Below are 16,812 nucleotides of genomic sequence, written 5' to 3' on the forward strand. Positions count from 1 at the left end.
ACTCAGAGCTGAAATCAACGGAGTAGAAATAAAATGGAGTATACAAAGAATCAACAAAACCAAAAGCTGGTTCTTTGAGAAAATCAACAAGATTGGTACAGAGAGAGGAAGGTAGATCAGTGGAATAGAATATAACCAGAGGGCAAAGAGTGATTATCCAAATTAACAAAATCAGAAATGAGAAGGGAGACATAACAACAGAATCTGAGGAAATTCAAAAAAATCATCAGATCCTACTACAAAGCCTATATTCAACAAAACTGGAAAATTTGGAGGAAGTGGACAATATTCTAGACAAATACAAGGTACCAAAGTTAAATCAGGAACAAATAAACCATCTAAATCAATATAAGCAGTTATTATAAGTCTCCCAACCAACAAGAGCCCAGGGCCAGATGGGTTTAGTGCAGAATTCTATCAAAGCTTCTTAGAAGACCTCATACCAATAATATCCAAACTATTTCACAAAATAGACGCAGATCGAGCACTACCCAACTCCTTCCATGAAGCCACAATTATGCTTATACCTAAACCACACAAAGACCCAACAATGAATGAGAACTTCAGACCAATTTCCCTTATGGATTCGATGCAAAAATACTCCATAAAATTCTTGCACTCCGAATCCAAGAACACATCAAAATGATCATCTGTCATGATCAAGTAGGCTTCATCCTAGGAATGCAGGGATGGTTTAATATACAGAAATCCATCAGCATAATCCTCTATATAAACAAACTCAAAGAAAAAAACCACATGTACCTTTCATTAGATGCTGAGAAAGCATTTGACAAAATTCAACACCCCTTCATGATAAAAGTCCTGAAGAGATCAGAAATTCAAGGCCTATTTCTAAGCATAGTAAAAGCCATATACAGCAAACCAGTGGCTAACATTAAACTAAATGGAACTTGAAGCAATCCCACTAAAATCAGGGACTAGACAAGGCTGCTCACTCTCTCAATATTGTACTCGAAGTCCTAGCCAGAGCAATCAGACAATGAAAGGAAGTAAAACAGATACAAATTGGAAAGGAAGAAATCAAACTATCACTATTTGCAGATGTTATAATATTTTTCTTAAGTGACCACAAAAGTTCCACCAAAGAACTACTAAGCCTGATAAACAACCTCAGCAAAGCATTGGGGTATAAAATTAACTCAAACAAATCAGTGGCCTTCCTCTACAGGATAAACAGGCTGAGAAAGAAATTAGGGAATTGACACCCTTCACAATAGTCACAAATAACACAAAATACCTTGGTGTGACTATTACCAAGTAAGTGGAAGATCTGTATGGCAAAAACTTCAAGTCTCTGAAGAAAGAAATTGAAGAACATCTCAGAAGATGGAAAGATCTCCCATCCTCATGGATTGGCAGGATTGATAGATTAAAAATGTCCGTTTTGCCAAAAGCAATCTACAGATTCAGTGCAATCCCCAACAAAATTCCAATTCAGTTCTTCATAGATTGGAAAGAGCAATTTCCAAATTCATTTGGAATAACAAAAAACCCAAAATAGCAAAAAATATCCTCAACTATAAAAGAACTTCTAGGGGAATCACCATCCCTGACATCAAGCAGTATTACAGAGCAATAGTCATAAAAACTGCATGGTATTGATACAGAGACAGGCAGGTAGATCAGTGGAATAGAATTGAAGACCCAGAAATGAACCCTCACACCTATGGTCACTTGATCTTTGACAAAGGAGCCAAAACCATCCAATGGAAAAAAATAGCATTTTCAACAAATGGTGCTGGTTCAACTGGAGGTCAGCATGTAGATGAGTGCAAATCAATCCATTCTTATTGCCCTGCGCAAAGCTTAAGGCTGAGTGGACAAAGGACCTCTACATAAAACAAGACCAATAGAAGAAAAATTGGGAAAGAATCTCGATCACATGGGCAAGGGGAAAATTTCCTGAACAGCAAGGCAAAGAGCACTGTCATTCAGACTAAATGGCAATCAAAATAGTGGGAAAAGATCTTTATCAGGTATACATCTGATAGAGGGCTAATATCCAAAATATACAAAGAACTCAAGAAGTTAGACTCCAGAGAGCCAAATAACCCTATTAAAATGGGGTTCAGAGCTAAACAAAGAATTAACAGCTGAGGAATGCCGAATGGCTGAGAAACACCTAAAGAAATGTTCAACATCTTTAGTCATAAGGGAAATGCAAATCAAAACAACCCTGAGATTCCACCTCACACCAGTGAGAATGGCTAAGATCAAAAACTCAGGTGACAACAGATGCTGGCGAGGATGTGGAGAAAGAGGAACACTCCTCCATTATTGGTGGGATTGCAGACTGGTACAACCATTCTGGAAATCAGTCTGGAGGTTCCTCAGAAAATTGGACATTGAACTGCCTGAGGATCCAGCTATACCTCTCTTGGGCATATACCCAAAAGATGCCCCAACATATAAAAAAGACACGTGCTCCACTATGTTCATCGCAGCCTTATTTATAATAGCCAGAAGCTGGAAAGAACCCAGATGCCCTTCAACAGAGGAATGGATACAGAAAATGTGGTACATCTACACAATGGAATATTACTCAGCTATCAAAAACAATGACTTTATGAAATTCGTAGGCAAATGGATGGAACTGGAAAATATCATCCTGAGTGAGGAAATCCAATCACAGAAAAACACATATGGAGTGCACTCACTGATAAGTGAATATTAGTCCAAAATCTCGGATTACCCAAGATATAATCAGATCACATGAAGCTCAAGAAGATAGACGACCGGGGTTGGGGATTTAGCTCAGTGGTAGAACACTTGCCTAGGAAGCGCAAGGCCCTGGGTTCGGTCCCCAGCTCCGAAAAAAAAAAAGAACCAAAAAAAAAAAAAGAAGACAGACGACCAAAGTGTGGATGCTTCATCCTTCTTAAAAGGGACAACAAAAATATTCATAGGAGGGGATATGGAGGCAGAGTTTAAAGCAGAAACATGTGGCATATATATATATATACATATATATATATGTGTATATATATATATATATATATATATATATATATATATATATATAATCTCTACCAAAACTAGATAAGATTTATGAAGCTAAGTAGTGCATGCTGACAGGAGCCAGATATAGATGTCTCCTGAGAGGCATAGCCAGAACATGTCAAATACAGAGGCGAATGCTAGCAGCAAACCATTCAACTGAGAACAGGACCCCTGTTGGAGGAGTTAGAGAAAGGATTGAAGGAGCTGAAGGGGTTTGCAACCCCATATGAACAACAACGCCAACCAAACAGAGATTCCAGGGACTAAACCACTACCCAAAGACTATACATGGGCAGAACCATGGCTCCAGCTGCATATGTAGCAGGGAATGGCCTTGTTAGGCACCAATGGAAGGAGAAGCCCTTGGTCCTGCCAATGTTGAACCCCCAAGTGCAGTGTAATATGGGGGAAGGGGCAGGAGCGGGAGTGGATTCAGAGGGGAACACCCTTATATATGAAGGGGAGTGGGATGAGAAAGGGGGCTTATGTCCGGGAAACCCAGAAAGGGAAATGTAATTTTACATTTGAAATGTAAAATAAAAAAATCCAATAAAAGAAAAAAGAGAGTCAATAAAGAAGACCCTAAAGCAATAAAATGTATCTAAATGTATCTATTTTGCACATATCAAAAAAAGTGGATATTAACCAAAAAAGTATAGAATACCCAAGATACAGTACACAGAACTCAAAATGATCAACAAGCTGAAGGGCTCAAGTGAGGAAGCCTCAGTCTCGCTTGGGAGGGAGAAGAAAGCAACCACATGGGGGAAGGGAGGGAGATACATAGGAGAGAAAGAGGATGGGGTTGAGGGGAGAGGAGAACATGATCTGGTATTGGGTAGGGGAAAAGGATTGAAGCCCTGAGGGACAGCAGAAAGAATAGAAACAGGTGACTTCAGGAAGAAGGAAATTGGGAAGACCCTCTAGAATGTACCAGAGACCTGGGGAGTGAGAGACTCTCAGGACTCAAGGGGGGGGGATCCTAGATGAAATGCCCTACAGTGGGGAGAGGGAACTTATTGAATCCACCTCCAGTAGAAAGACAGGGCATCAAGTGAGGAACGGGGTTGCTATCCCACAGCCAAAACTCTGACCCGTAATTCTTCCTGTCTGAAAGAAATGCAGAGTTGGAAATGGAGAAGAGTCTAAGGAAAAGAAGGCCCAGCGACAGGCCCAAAGTGGGTTCTAATTCAAGGGGAGGTTCCGAAGACCTGAAACCATTACTGAGGCTATGGGGCACTCACAAAAAGGGACCTATCATGACTGCCCTCCAAAAGATCCAACAAGCAGCTGAAAGAATCAGATGCAGCTATGTGCACCCAACCAATAAACAGAAGCTGCTGATCCCTCTGGTTGAACTAGGGAAAAACTGGAGTAAGTTATGGAGGAGGACAACCCTGTAGGAGGACCAGCGGTCTCAACTAACCTGGACCCCCGAGATCTCTCAGACATTGGACCACCAACCAGGCAGCATACATCAGCTGATATGAGGCTTCCAACACATATACAGCGGAGGACTCCTAGGAGAGGGTTAAGTCAGAGAAGATGCACCTAACCCTCAAGAGACTGGAGGCCCCATGGAGTTTAGAGGTCTGGTGGGGTGGGTGAGGTGAGGACATCCTTGTGGAGACATGGAGGGGGGAGTATGGAGGGGTGGGGAGCAGGTATGGGATGTGGAACTCTCGGGGGATGGACCAGGAGGGGAATAAAATCTGGAGTGTAAAACTAAATAAATGAATAACATTTTAAAACGTCCTCTCCATTGAACTACCTGAGGACCCAGCTATACCTCTATTGGGCATATACCCAAAAGATGCCCCAACATATAACAAACACACGTGCTCCACTAGGTTCATAGAAGCCTTATTTATAATAACCAGAAGCTGGAAAGAATCCAGATGCCCTTCAACAGAGGAATGGATACAGAAAATGTGGTACATCTACACAATGGAGTACTACTCAGCTATCAAAAACAATGACTTTATGAAATTAATAGGCAATTGGAGGGAACTGGAAAATATCATCCTGAGTGAGATAACACAATCACAGAAAAACACACATGGTATGCACTCATTGATAAGTGGCTATTAGCCCAAATGCTTGAATTGCCCTAGATGCACAGAACACACGAAACTCAAGAAGGATGACCAAAATGTGAATGCTTCACTCCTTCTTTAAAAGGGGAACAAGAATACCCTTGGGAGGGAATAGGGAGGCAAAGATTAAAACAGACACAGAAGGAACACCCATTCAGAGCCTGCCCCACATGTGGCCCATACATATACAGCCACCCAATTAGACAAGATGGATGAAGCAAAGAAGTGCAGACCGACAGGAGCCGGATGTAGATCGCTCCTGAGAGACACAGCCAGAATACAGCAAATACAGAGGTGAATGCCAGCAGCAAACCACTGAACTGAGAACAGGACCCCCGTTGAGGGAATCAGAGAAAGGACTGGAAGAACTTGAAGGGGCTCGATACCCCATATGAACAACAATGCCAACCAACCAGAGCTTCCAGGGACTAAGCCACTACCCAAAGACTATACATGGACTGACCCCGGAGTCTAACCTCATAGGTAGCAATGAATATCCTAGTAAGAGCACCAGTGGAAGGGGAAGCCCTTGGTCCTGCCAAAACTGAACCCCCAGTGAACGTGATTGTTGGGGGGAGGGCGGTAATGGGGGGAGGATGGGGAGGAGAACACCCATATAGAAGGGGAGGGGGAGGGGTTAGGGGGATGTTGGCCCAGAAACCGGGAAAGGGAATAACAATCAAAATATAAATAATAAATACTCAAGTTAATAAAGAGAAAAAAATAAAACGTCCTCTCATAGGTAATATAAGATGTGGTTAAGAGACCTGAAAGCAGGTCTATCTAAGGAATAAATCTGTAATTGATTGATTGAGTCTTTCCCCTTTTATATAAAGTTATCTCTGAATATTTCAAACGATCAATCTTCTTCCCCCCCCCCCTGCCAGAGCTGAAAGGATCTTTCTTAGACCTTCATCATGAAACTTTGGTAGGACTCCTGAAGGTAAAGCCCACTGCAGTGTGAGGGTCAATTGGTATGACTCTGCTAGGAGCCCTTTATTTTCACATTATTCCACACTAAAATTCCAGCAAGTTTCTAATGTGTTATTTAAATTGTAGCCACAGCATGTCTTGTGTTTCAGATCTCAGCTAGGATTCACTGACTTGTCTGTCTTTGCAGATGTTGACAGATGGCAATTTGCCCTGAAAACTCAGTTCTCTTTGGGGTAGAAAGAACGGTGTTCTTTTTCAGGGTATTCAGCCCCCTTTGGTTGTAAGGATAACTACAAAGGCTGCTAAGCAAAAGAGAGAGATCACCACAAGTTATTTTCTTTCTTTAAAGTTCACCTTCTGGCATTTCTGCTTTCTCCTCATGCTTTCCTCTTCAGCCTTTATAAAAAACATTTTTTTTTCCTGAATCTTCACTGCATACATCAAATCAACTGTAGCTGAAATTGTCCTTGCGTTTTTTTGTTTTTTTTGGGTTTTTTTTTGTTTTTGTTTTTTTTTTTTTGTTTTTTTTTTGGGGGGGGGGGAGCTGGGGATTGAACCCAGGGCCTTGTGCTTGCGAGGCAAACGCTCTACCACTGAGCTAAATCCCCAACCCCTGTCCTTGCGTTTTGATAGTATAATTTTTATATTACAGATCTGTTTTCCTTTACATATTCACAGTACATGCATTCTCTATTTCTTGTGTTGAATCATTCTAAGTAGCATAGGAAGAGAAGTCTGTAACCCGAAAGGTTGTAAGCACATCTTACTCTTAAACTGTCCTTAGTTACCATGGTCTTAACGTTGGACTTCTCAGAGTTACCTTTTTAAGTAGAAATCAATAAGAAACCTATAACCAACCCCCCCTAATATTGTATTCTTTCATCACCTGTCCAATAAATGCGTACCACATTGCCTTACACTTGATTGTTCGTTCTTGGAATGTCTAATACAGTTTGTAGCTTGTATAATGTTACTCTGAACTGTTTGGTACTAACTCTAATAAGTACAGATACATAGAATAAGACTTTAGAAACTGACAGAGCAGTTTGATAGTCACCTATTATCTGAGAAATCTAATTTAAAAATATTCATTTTAAATTGTATATCAGATCATTTATATATACAACCACTAATATATACCATATATATACATACATATATATTTATACATACATGTATATATACATATATATATAATAAAACATATTAAAATTAAAAGTTAAAGCCTTCTATTAGTTAACAGGAAACTTCTATGACCTGTGCAGTAAACACTGTCTTAGCCAGAAAGAAATTGGATCTACTATACCCAGCAACATTATTTCTCAGTTAATCATGCTCAATAAATTTCATCAAATATTACTCTAACACATCATGCCAAACTCTGCTTATGGCCTTGTACTTGGTTTTCCATTTCTTTCAATAGGAGTCAATACTTTGAATATATGTATACAAAGAGATGATACAAAAGCAAACCTGGCATCACTTCAGTATAGCCGAATGTGGTGGAAAGCAAGGAGAGGTTCCTGGCTTTTACCATCATGACGACGGATTTTCTAAGGAATGATGGATAAGTCATTTAAAGCTCCCTTCCATCCATGTATCATGAGAAGATGTGGAAAGGGATGAACCAAAGATCTAGTTTAAGAGGATGGGAGAATAAAGAGGTGTGAATGACTGGATAGATTAGAGAGGAGCCCTGAGTCGACAAATTCAAGAAAGAGTGAGCAAGTAAAACTTGGGAATCCATTCCCTTGTTTTTTTCATTGTGGCCCAATCTGCTTTGCTCCAGGGTCAAGACCATTGTTGAATTCTGCATCTGGTATTGCAGATGATTGTCATGTCTGTCAGACTGATGTCTATGATCTTTTCTCACTACCACTTTGCCCAGGGTCAAGGAATTATTCAGAGCACTGGACAGGTGTCTGTATAACCCTGAGGGATCTTGAAATTTTCTTTTGAGCCACTCTGCTCTAGTGGTGCGGGTATGCTGTGAAGTTTCTTTTTCCCTTTCTTCCATGGGGTCCGTATGTAGCCCAGGCTGGCATTATACTCAGAATCCTCTTGCCCCAGCCTCCTGAGTGCCGAGATTTCAAGTGCACACCGTCAGTTAGCTGTGTGTTTTCGAAAACATTTTCAAAGATTTATTTTTGTGATAATAAAAAGAAAATACCACATGCCTAAACATTTCAACAATACAAAGGATTTTCCCATATCAACTCTTTCTACCCTGCCTTCCCCATACTGTAACATTACCCTGCTTTCTCCAAGCACAAAGGGCATTAGGATGCATTGTTTTGCTCCTTGTTATTTCATTGTGTAGGATAACTTGAGTGCATTTTGCATAAGCACATTGGCATCTTGTTCATTCATTTTAAAGGCCACATAGTATTTAATCAGGTATATACAAACATATAATTAATAAAATGATTCTCCTATTAAGGGATATTGATATGTACAGGAACCACTCACCTTTTACTACTATGCATATTGCAAAATACAAACTTTGTGTGACACATCTTTATATGCTTGATGGAGGGAGAAAAACTGTTGGTTTCTAAGGATCCTTGGATTTTTCAAGTATGGTTAATTTCTGAAATCTCAAACTGGGCATCATATTTATCCTTTTATGTTTTGGTGTTTCAAGTCAGTCCAGCATCCCTGCTGTGTAGATATTTGGAAATTATTTGTTGCTTTTCTGGCTTCAGGTTGAAAAACAGAATCCTTGCCCTCATTCACTAATAGTAACACGGGCGAGCAATACAGGGTTAAGATCAGGGTCCGCGTGGCACTCTCTGGGTGACTCCATTTCACTTAACTCATTAAAACTTACTTAACAGATTTATGTACCAACTTAAATATTGTATCGTCTATCAAGATAGAGTAGTATAGGTTTTTAACTTCATTTTCTCACCTTCCTTCTGCTCTGATACCTTCAAAGGTATCAGAGGAATAATCACAGTCATCATTGTCATCACCACCACCACCACCACCACCATCATCATCATCAACAACAACAACAACAGTAAACGAGAATCCAATTACAATGTATAACAATGTGAGAGAGAGAGGGTCTCCCTATGTAGTCTATGCTGGCCTCAAACTTGAAATCTTGCTGCAATTGGAGGTCCGCATTACTACATCTGGATAAACTGAGTGATTTTTTTTTTTAAATTTTGGAGACAAGGTTTCTCTGTAAAGCCCTGGCTATCATGGAGCTCACTCTGTAGACCAGGTTGTCCTCAAACTCATAGAGATCTGCCTGCCTCTGCCTCCTGAGTGCTGGGATTAAATGGGTCCTTGCTTATGGACCAAGAATAATTGTTCTTAACTGGGAGCAACTTTTGATATGTAGGACATTCAGTAATGTCTCAAGACAATTGTTATTTGTCAATACTAGGCATTGGGGTTGCTCCTAGTATCTGGTGTATAAGTGCTGATTCTGCTAACTAAACATACTTCATGGTCAATGAAGCCCTTGCCCAGGGAGGACGCCTTCAGCCCCCAAAGTCACCCAGCTTGAGAAAGTCTGGTCATGAACTTGGTATAGAATCTAAAACCAGTACCACTGAGCAGTGAAGAGTAAAAGGTTATTATCAACTCAAGCATTACAGCCATCCCTAAGGATTTTGATTTCATTGGTCCAGGCCTGTATTTTCCTTTAAAAAAATGCAGTTATTCTAAATAATGCCCTATTGCTTTGCATAGCTGTTTTAGTTTTTACTCTTTTAATTTTTTATTAAATCCTTTTGATTAATTAATTAATTAATTTTTACATCCCAACCTCTGTTTCCTTCCCCAGTCACTCTTTCATGTCTCTTCAGATAGGAGCAGGCTTCCCATGAATATCAACCAGTCATGGCACAATAAGGTTATAGTAAGACTAGGCACCTCCTCTTTTATTAATAAAAGAGAATAACCTCGTAGGAGGAAAGGGTCCCAAAGGTAGGTAATAGAGTCAGAGACAGCCCCTCCTCCCACTGTCAGGTATCCCAAGGGAAGATCATGCTATACAACTGTAACAAATGTGCAGAGCGCTTAGGTCAGTCTCATTCAGGCTCCCTGCTTGAAGGTTCAGGCTCTGTGAGCCCCTATGAGCCCAGATTAGTTGATTTCTTTGGGCTTTCTTGTGGTATCCTTGATCCCTCTGGCCCCTTCGAGCTTCCCCATCACCTCCCTCCCCAAACTCCTCATAATGTTTGGCTGTGTGTCTCTGCATCTATTTCTCTCACTTGCTGGGGGAGGCCTCTCTGAAGGCGGTTGTGCTAGGCACCGATCTATGAGTGTGGCTGAATTCCATTAGGAATCATTTCGTTGGCTTTTATTGCCAGTCATGTTTGGTTCTATCCTATGTCTCCAGGCTCTCTAGCCTCTGGATCCTGGCCCTCCAGGAAGTGACAGGAGTTGGCTCTGTTTCATGGCATGGGTCTCAAGCTGGACCAGTCATTGGCCATCCGCACATGTTCTGGGCCACGTTTACCCCAGCCCATCTTATAGGCAGGACAAATTGTAAGCTAAAGGTTTGGTGGCTGGGTAGGTTTCCCAATCCCTCCATTGGAAGTTTTGCCTGGTTAGAGTTGCCCGATTGGTTCAGGCTCCATATCCCCCTTTGCTAGGAGTCTTCAATAGAGTCACCCTCATAAATTCCAGTATGACCCCTTGCCGCCCCGATTCCAGTTGTCTCTCCTAGTACTCTCTCCCTCTGTCTGCCCTACACCTGATCCATCTGTTTCCACTCCCCCCATTGAGACCCCCCCTGTGATGTCTTTTCTATTTCCCCTTCACTGTGCGATTCATTCATCCCCCGCTGAGCCCTCCTTATTACTTAGCTTCTCTGAGTCTGCTGATTGTAATATGGATATTTGTGGTTAATATGACTTATAAGTGAGTGCCTACCGTGCTCGTCTTTTCAAGTCTTTTCAAGTGTCTTTACCTCACCCAGGATGATCTTTCCTAGTTCTTTTTCATGAAGTTCCTTTGAAGTCCTGGCCAGTCTGTGACAAAATAGACAATTATTCTCTGAAGAGTCTGATCTGAGGGAGGCCACAGAAGGGCCCAGCCTTCCCCATATTTCACAAGTGGAGGAGTTGGAAAGAATTGGAATGATCTAGAAAATACCATCCTGAGTGAGGTAACAATATCACAGAAAAACACACTTGGCATGCACTCACTGATAAGTGGATATTAGCCCAAAAGCTCAAATTACCCAAGATGCAATCCACAGACCACAGGAAACTCAAGAAGGATGACCAAAATATGGATGTTCCCACTTCCTCTTGAAAGGGGATAAATATCCATAGGAGGAGATATGAAAGCAAAGTTTAGAGCAGTGACTGAAGGAACGGCCATTCAGAGTCTGCCCCACATGTGGCCCATATATATATACAGCTACCAAAACTAGATAAGATTGATGAAGCTTAAAAGTGCATGGTGAAAGGGACTGGATATAGATCTCTCCTGAGAGATGCATCCAGAGCATGTCCAATACAGAGATCAATGCTAGCAGCAAGCCACTGAACTGAGAACAGGACCCCCTTGGGGGGAATTAGAGGAAGTATTGAAAGAGTTGAAGGAGCTTGCAACCCCATAAAAACAACAATGCCAACCAACCAGAGCTTCCAGGGACTAAACCACTACCTAAAGACATGGACTGACCCAGGGCTCCAACTGCATATGTAGCAGAGAATAGCCTTGTTGGGGCACCAGGGGAAGGGGAAGCCCTTGATCCTGCCACGGTTGGACCCCTAGTGCAGGAGAATGTATGGGGGGGCAGTAAGGGAGGTGGAGGGGGGAACACCCATATAGGGGAGGGGTTGGGGATGCGGGCTTATGGAAAGGAAACCGGGTAAAGAAACATATCTAAAAACAATTTAAAAAACAAAAGAATGAAGTTTTCTCAAATGCTGAAAAGGGTCATATGGAAGCCCAAGTTGGGGGTTTAGTTAGAAATTGGAAAGGTCTGTTTGAATGAATGACTTAAAATCTCTGGGTCATTAATATCAAAAACCTTGGCCTATAAGGGACTGCTGTGGCAAAGAGAAAGATGTAGTTCTGCAATGGGCACGATCCTTGTCTAGTCACAGGGTAACTGGCTGGGTTTTGTCTTCCACAAATGCCTCCAAGAAACCAGATCCATCCTGAGGACAGCCTAGAAACCTTCTCCTGGTACTAGAATGTAGCCATGTCAGCCCATAGGGTGGAGACTCTGGGCTGGTCCTGCTGTTCTCAGGGTGGGTGAGAACAACCCAGGAGATGGCTAGATCTGGCTGCAGGAAACTACCACTGAATCTGTGAGTTTGTGGGTAGGCACAGGACCTCCTGTCTTTTGTGTCCCCCATCAGCTGGCCCTTAAGTCTCATTCTAAACCACAGCACAGCAGGTATGCACCAGGCCTAGCCTTTGCAAAAGAGAAACAAACACACAAACACTTGTAGAATGAGTCTTGGTGCTGGTGTAATCTTATATCTCGCTTCCAACCCTAGGTTTGTTCAAATCAAGTTCCTGGCTGTCTTCTTTCCTAGTACAATGAACTAGGAAGTTCATCATAGTAACCAGCTTCGGGCCATGGTACCCAGCTTCAGAGGGAAACTCTGAACTCCTAGGTTGTCTCTGTTTCTATGTGACATGCAAGCTTCTGCCTTGAGCATACACAGATTCCTTCCAAGGGTCCAGGATCCCTGAAGTCCCGGAGTTTGTGGCTTGGGGCTGAGGGGGGTGCAAATGCAGCAAAGCATGCTTTTGGATGTAAAGGGTTTCTAGGCCCTCTAGCTGGAGACCTCCGACGGGGGAACATCCAGGTTTCCAGAAAAAAAGGGGTGGCACAAAAAAGAGGGGGTGGGCAAATGGTGGGGCGGGGAGCCCTGAACTGCTCTGCCTTCCAGGGAGGAGGAAGAAGGAGGGCAGGCCCCTGACTGGAGGGAGGGAAAGAAGGAAGCCGCCAAGGAGGAGTTTTCCAGCCTGGCTTTAGAGGCTCTGGCTCACTACACAACCCCTCGGTCTCTTGGCCTCCTCCAGCCCCTTAGTGCTGCGCAGCCTGCCCGGCGGGGGAAGCGCCGGCTCGCCATGGGGAGCCCGGGACTCCGGCCCACGCTGCTGCTGCCTCAAGTACTGTTGCTGTTGCTGGCGCTGCTGCACGTCCCGCCGAGCCAGGGCTTCCCAGGTAGGATTTAGGGATTGGGGGTGTTTCCCCAGTGAGGCATCTACGAACCGCGGAACCATCTGCTGAAACCCTTCTCTTGGAACAGCAGGAGATGTGGGGGTTTCCCTTTGTTTACTCTGAACTCCGCTTTCACAGTCCCAGGAAGCGGGGTCTGAAGGAGGAGTGTTGCTCCTGATTATGTACAAGGAACTGAGTTCTGCCGTGCAGCGCCTGGAGCCCGAGCCTGAGCACCTTCTGCTCCCAGGGCTCCAAAGTTTAAATCAAACCCTCTTGGCATAGAAGGCTATGAAGAGAAAGTTTGGCCACGGGCTCTTTTGATTCTTTCTCACCACACTGCATAGCTTCTTTTGCTCCCTCCCAGTCACTCACAGGGTTTTGATGGCTGTCAGCGCTCTGGGCCAGGCAGCTTACTTTTGAAAAAAGCCCCAAATCTTGCCCTTGGAGCCGAGCAGCTCCAAAACTCTTGTAGACTTTACTAGCCTAGCGGAAGAGCCTTCACGCACCTCTTGTCCAGTCCGCTCCTCCCGCTCCCCCTCCTGTCCCCGGCCAAACTCTGGGATTCCGAGAAAGTTTGCTTCTCTAAGGGAGAAGTGCCAGCTGAGAGTGGTGACATGTGGCATGCACTTGGTTAGCACCAGGGAAAGCAGGAAAGGCACAGGATTGTACTGGAGGGCGTGGTCTCGAACATCTAAGGGGACCCTGGTATTTACTGGGTTTTCACAGTACAGGGAAAATTCTCTTTGGCAATGCCTCTTTTAAAAATATCTCGTTAACATCCTCACAATGAAATTTTAGGCTAACAGAGAGTGTCAGAGGGGCAGGGCTACATGCTATGTGCCCCCTGTGGCCTTGGAATGAAAAGCCAATCTATGTAGTGTTTTTAGCTTTCTGTTGATAGAAAAGTGGTGGCATGAATTATAACGTATGAAAATAATTGCCTTAGTGTTAGACACCGCTATGGACAGTTTAAATCTGGGGCCTGAGAAGAAATCTCCAGGAAGTACGCTGGGTAGATGTAGGGGTGGCTTTTGGTCTTTGAGTGTTCCAAGTGAGTGGATGGATAGATGGATGGATAGCATGTGAGTGAAAAGGAACATTTGTGTTTTGTGCTGATGCTTACAGGTTTGAAGTTTTGTATGAACTGACTGGGCCGAAGTGCTAGAGAACTGTCATTTTATGATGTTGATGTCCCCACTCACCCTTGGCAATAATTGTGTTAAAGGGAGCTTAGAAGGGAAGGAGAGGTAATCTAAGCTGAAGAATCTCAAGCTCTGGTGGAGCCTGTCCCAGGGAGGCTCCCTTTTCATTTGCTCTCCTCCCCTCTCTCCTCTCTGCTCCTTTCTCTCTGTTTCTACCCTTATATAGTATAGCTTGCTGCCAAGCCTCAGACACCCACAGAATCCTTGATTTGCCAGCTCAGTCACTTACTACTGCTTGTGTTTTGGGACTTGCCCTTGGGGTTCTTGGCTCAGTCTACTAGCCTGTAGGTCCCTCCTCCCGTCAGCCAGACAGCCACCAGGTTCCTCTCTGCCACTTTTCCACTTGATTCCTTGTCTGCCATCTGACGCCACTCTGATAAACTGAAGTTTTGCAGAAGCACTTCCAGTCCCATTTTTCTAATCTATTTCTAGCCTATTTCTTAAAGAAATATTTATTTTACTTTTTGATATTATAATTATACCATTTCCCCTTCCCTTTCTGCCCTCCAAGTCCTCCGTTCTACCCCAACCCCTTGCTCTCTAAACTACAGAATACTCCTCCAGTTGGAGTCCTCTCTTGGCACATATCAATGATGTATCTTGGGAAGTGAGCTCTGCTGCAGCTGCTGAATCCAACAGAGGAAATTTTAGTCTGAGCCAGAGATTGTAAAAGTCTGGGAAGGGAAAATGCTCTAGACTTGTACATCTGGAGGCATATGGCATCAGCTGAGTTCACTGTTAGTTGTGGCGTGACATGTTTTAAAGGTTGTCTCAGAGGCACTCCTTCTAGTATGTGGACATCATGTCTCCAGAGCCCATGAAAGAAGATTTGGATCTGGAAGTTCACAAAGAGAGAGCTAGGGATTTAGGACCCCATCAGTATCTTAATTATGTAAGCTTCCGAGTTCTTAGAGCAACTCTGTCAGTAAAATGTCAAATCTTTCCTAGTCCCACCTGGAGAAGCTCTCTAGAGTTCTAAACCTGAATTTGATGCAGTTTTTCTGGGCTCCTGGTTTATTATTCCCAGCCTGTCAAAGACTGTGTGTCTATAGAAGCCCTCATATGGAGTGCTCCTAGCAAAGTTGCCTGTGTTTATGTTTTGCTCCTTTTAAGAAACGGCCCTGTTTGTTAATTCTGTCCTTAAATGAATTCTTGCAAGCTTCTGTATGTCTGAGACTTTGGAAGTTCACTCTACCCCGTGCAAACAAAGCCGAAGGTGGAGGATGAATGCTGTAGCCATGGACAAAGTCCTTGCATCCTCCTAGTACTGGAGAAAACAGGTAAAGTGATGTGGTTTTGTTTGTTAGGGAAAACGTAAAGCGAAATCAGACCGGAGCTGTCGAGCAGGCTTTGGAACCGCCACAATTGGATTTAAGTATTCGGAGCAGAGCACCTGGCTCAGGCTCTACAATTAAGGTCTCAGCAGAACCTGGCTAGAAATTTCTATTTGTGTTTAAGACATATAATCAGCTGACAAAATTACTCTGCAATATAAAAGAGGATCTGCTAGAGAGAGGAGAGCATTTTTGTCTGGCATTGTCTTTGTTGAGAACACTTCCAGTCAGTAAATTGGTCCCACTTCTCATTTCACAGATTGGTGAGTTGAATACAGTGCTAGAAACCATCAGTAAGGCACCAATTTCAGACCCGCCTGCCTCCTCAGTCCTAGCACCATAATCAAAGTACATTCCTTCCCTTCTAGATGATGACTGTAGCATTAATGTCTCTGAGGCTAGTTCATTGTCTCTCTTTAAAGCCAAATACAAGTCTTTTAAGTAGATGCATGCACACATGTCTGTGTCTCTGTGCATGTGCAGGTATGTACATATGTGTGATCATGCATGTGTGTGTGTGTGTGTGTGTGTGTGTGTGTGTGTGTGCATGAGCATCCATATGATGTGTTTATGTAGAAGCTGGAAGCCAGTGTAAGGTGTCTTCTTTTGTTTCTTTTTACCTTCATTTCTGAGGCAGGATCTCTCGCTAAATTGGAGGCTCCTTGATTGAGCAACACTAGCTGACTGGAGCATCCCAGAACTCCTCCTGTCTCCTCTTGTTCAGTTCTGGGATTACAAGTGTATGCCACCATACCTGGATCTTCATGTGGATGCTGGAGATCTGAGCTCAAATTCTTATGTGAATGTGGCAAGCACTTTACTGATTGAGCACTCTTCCTATCCTATAAAGTGGACTAATTTGTATTTCTCTATTCAAAAACTTAGAGCAGTCCCCAAATCCACTCTCATGTGGAAGGCTCTCCATTATATTCGGGGACTAGATTGTTCCAGCATAGTTGTTCTCAAGTGCTTCGCTCGTGGCTTCCTCAAACCTAGTCCATGTGCACTCCATGGCTCTTTAGCAATTTAGTTACGTTTTCCTTCTTGGTAGATTTCATTACCTGCACCTTGGA

The 16,812-nt window shown here is 43.1% G+C and overlaps 1 protein-coding gene and 1 non-coding gene across 3 annotated transcripts in view; one reads left to right on the forward strand and one right to left on the reverse strand.

The window, feature by feature from the left end:
- Positions 1-6,586: 6,586 nt before the first annotated feature.
- On the reverse strand, positions 6,587-6,664 carry Trnaa-cgc4 (transfer RNA alanine (anticodon CGC) 4). The gene has a single exon. It is a non-coding gene; the product is annotated as a tRNA-Ala (tRNA).
- Positions 6,665-13,012: 6,348 nt separating this feature from the next.
- Srpx (sushi-repeat-containing protein, X-linked) overlaps positions 13,013-16,812 on the forward strand; it is a 70,316-nt gene continuing 66,516 nt past the window's right edge. Inside the window, exon 1 of one of the 2 annotated variants that reach the window (XM_087600634.1) lies at positions 13,013-13,206. In XM_087600634.1, coding sequence (XP_087456760.1) covers positions 13,110-13,206 — 97 coding nt within the window. In that variant the 5' untranslated portion in view covers positions 13,013-13,109. 2 annotated transcript variants of the gene reach the window in all.

Source organism: Rattus norvegicus, chromosome X (genome assembly GCF_021556685.1).
Source record: "Rattus norvegicus strain SHRSP/BbbUtx chromosome X, alternate assembly SHRSP_T2T, whole genome shotgun sequence".
In the NCBI taxonomy this organism is placed as follows: Eukaryota; Metazoa; Chordata; class Mammalia; order Rodentia; family Muridae; genus Rattus; species Rattus norvegicus.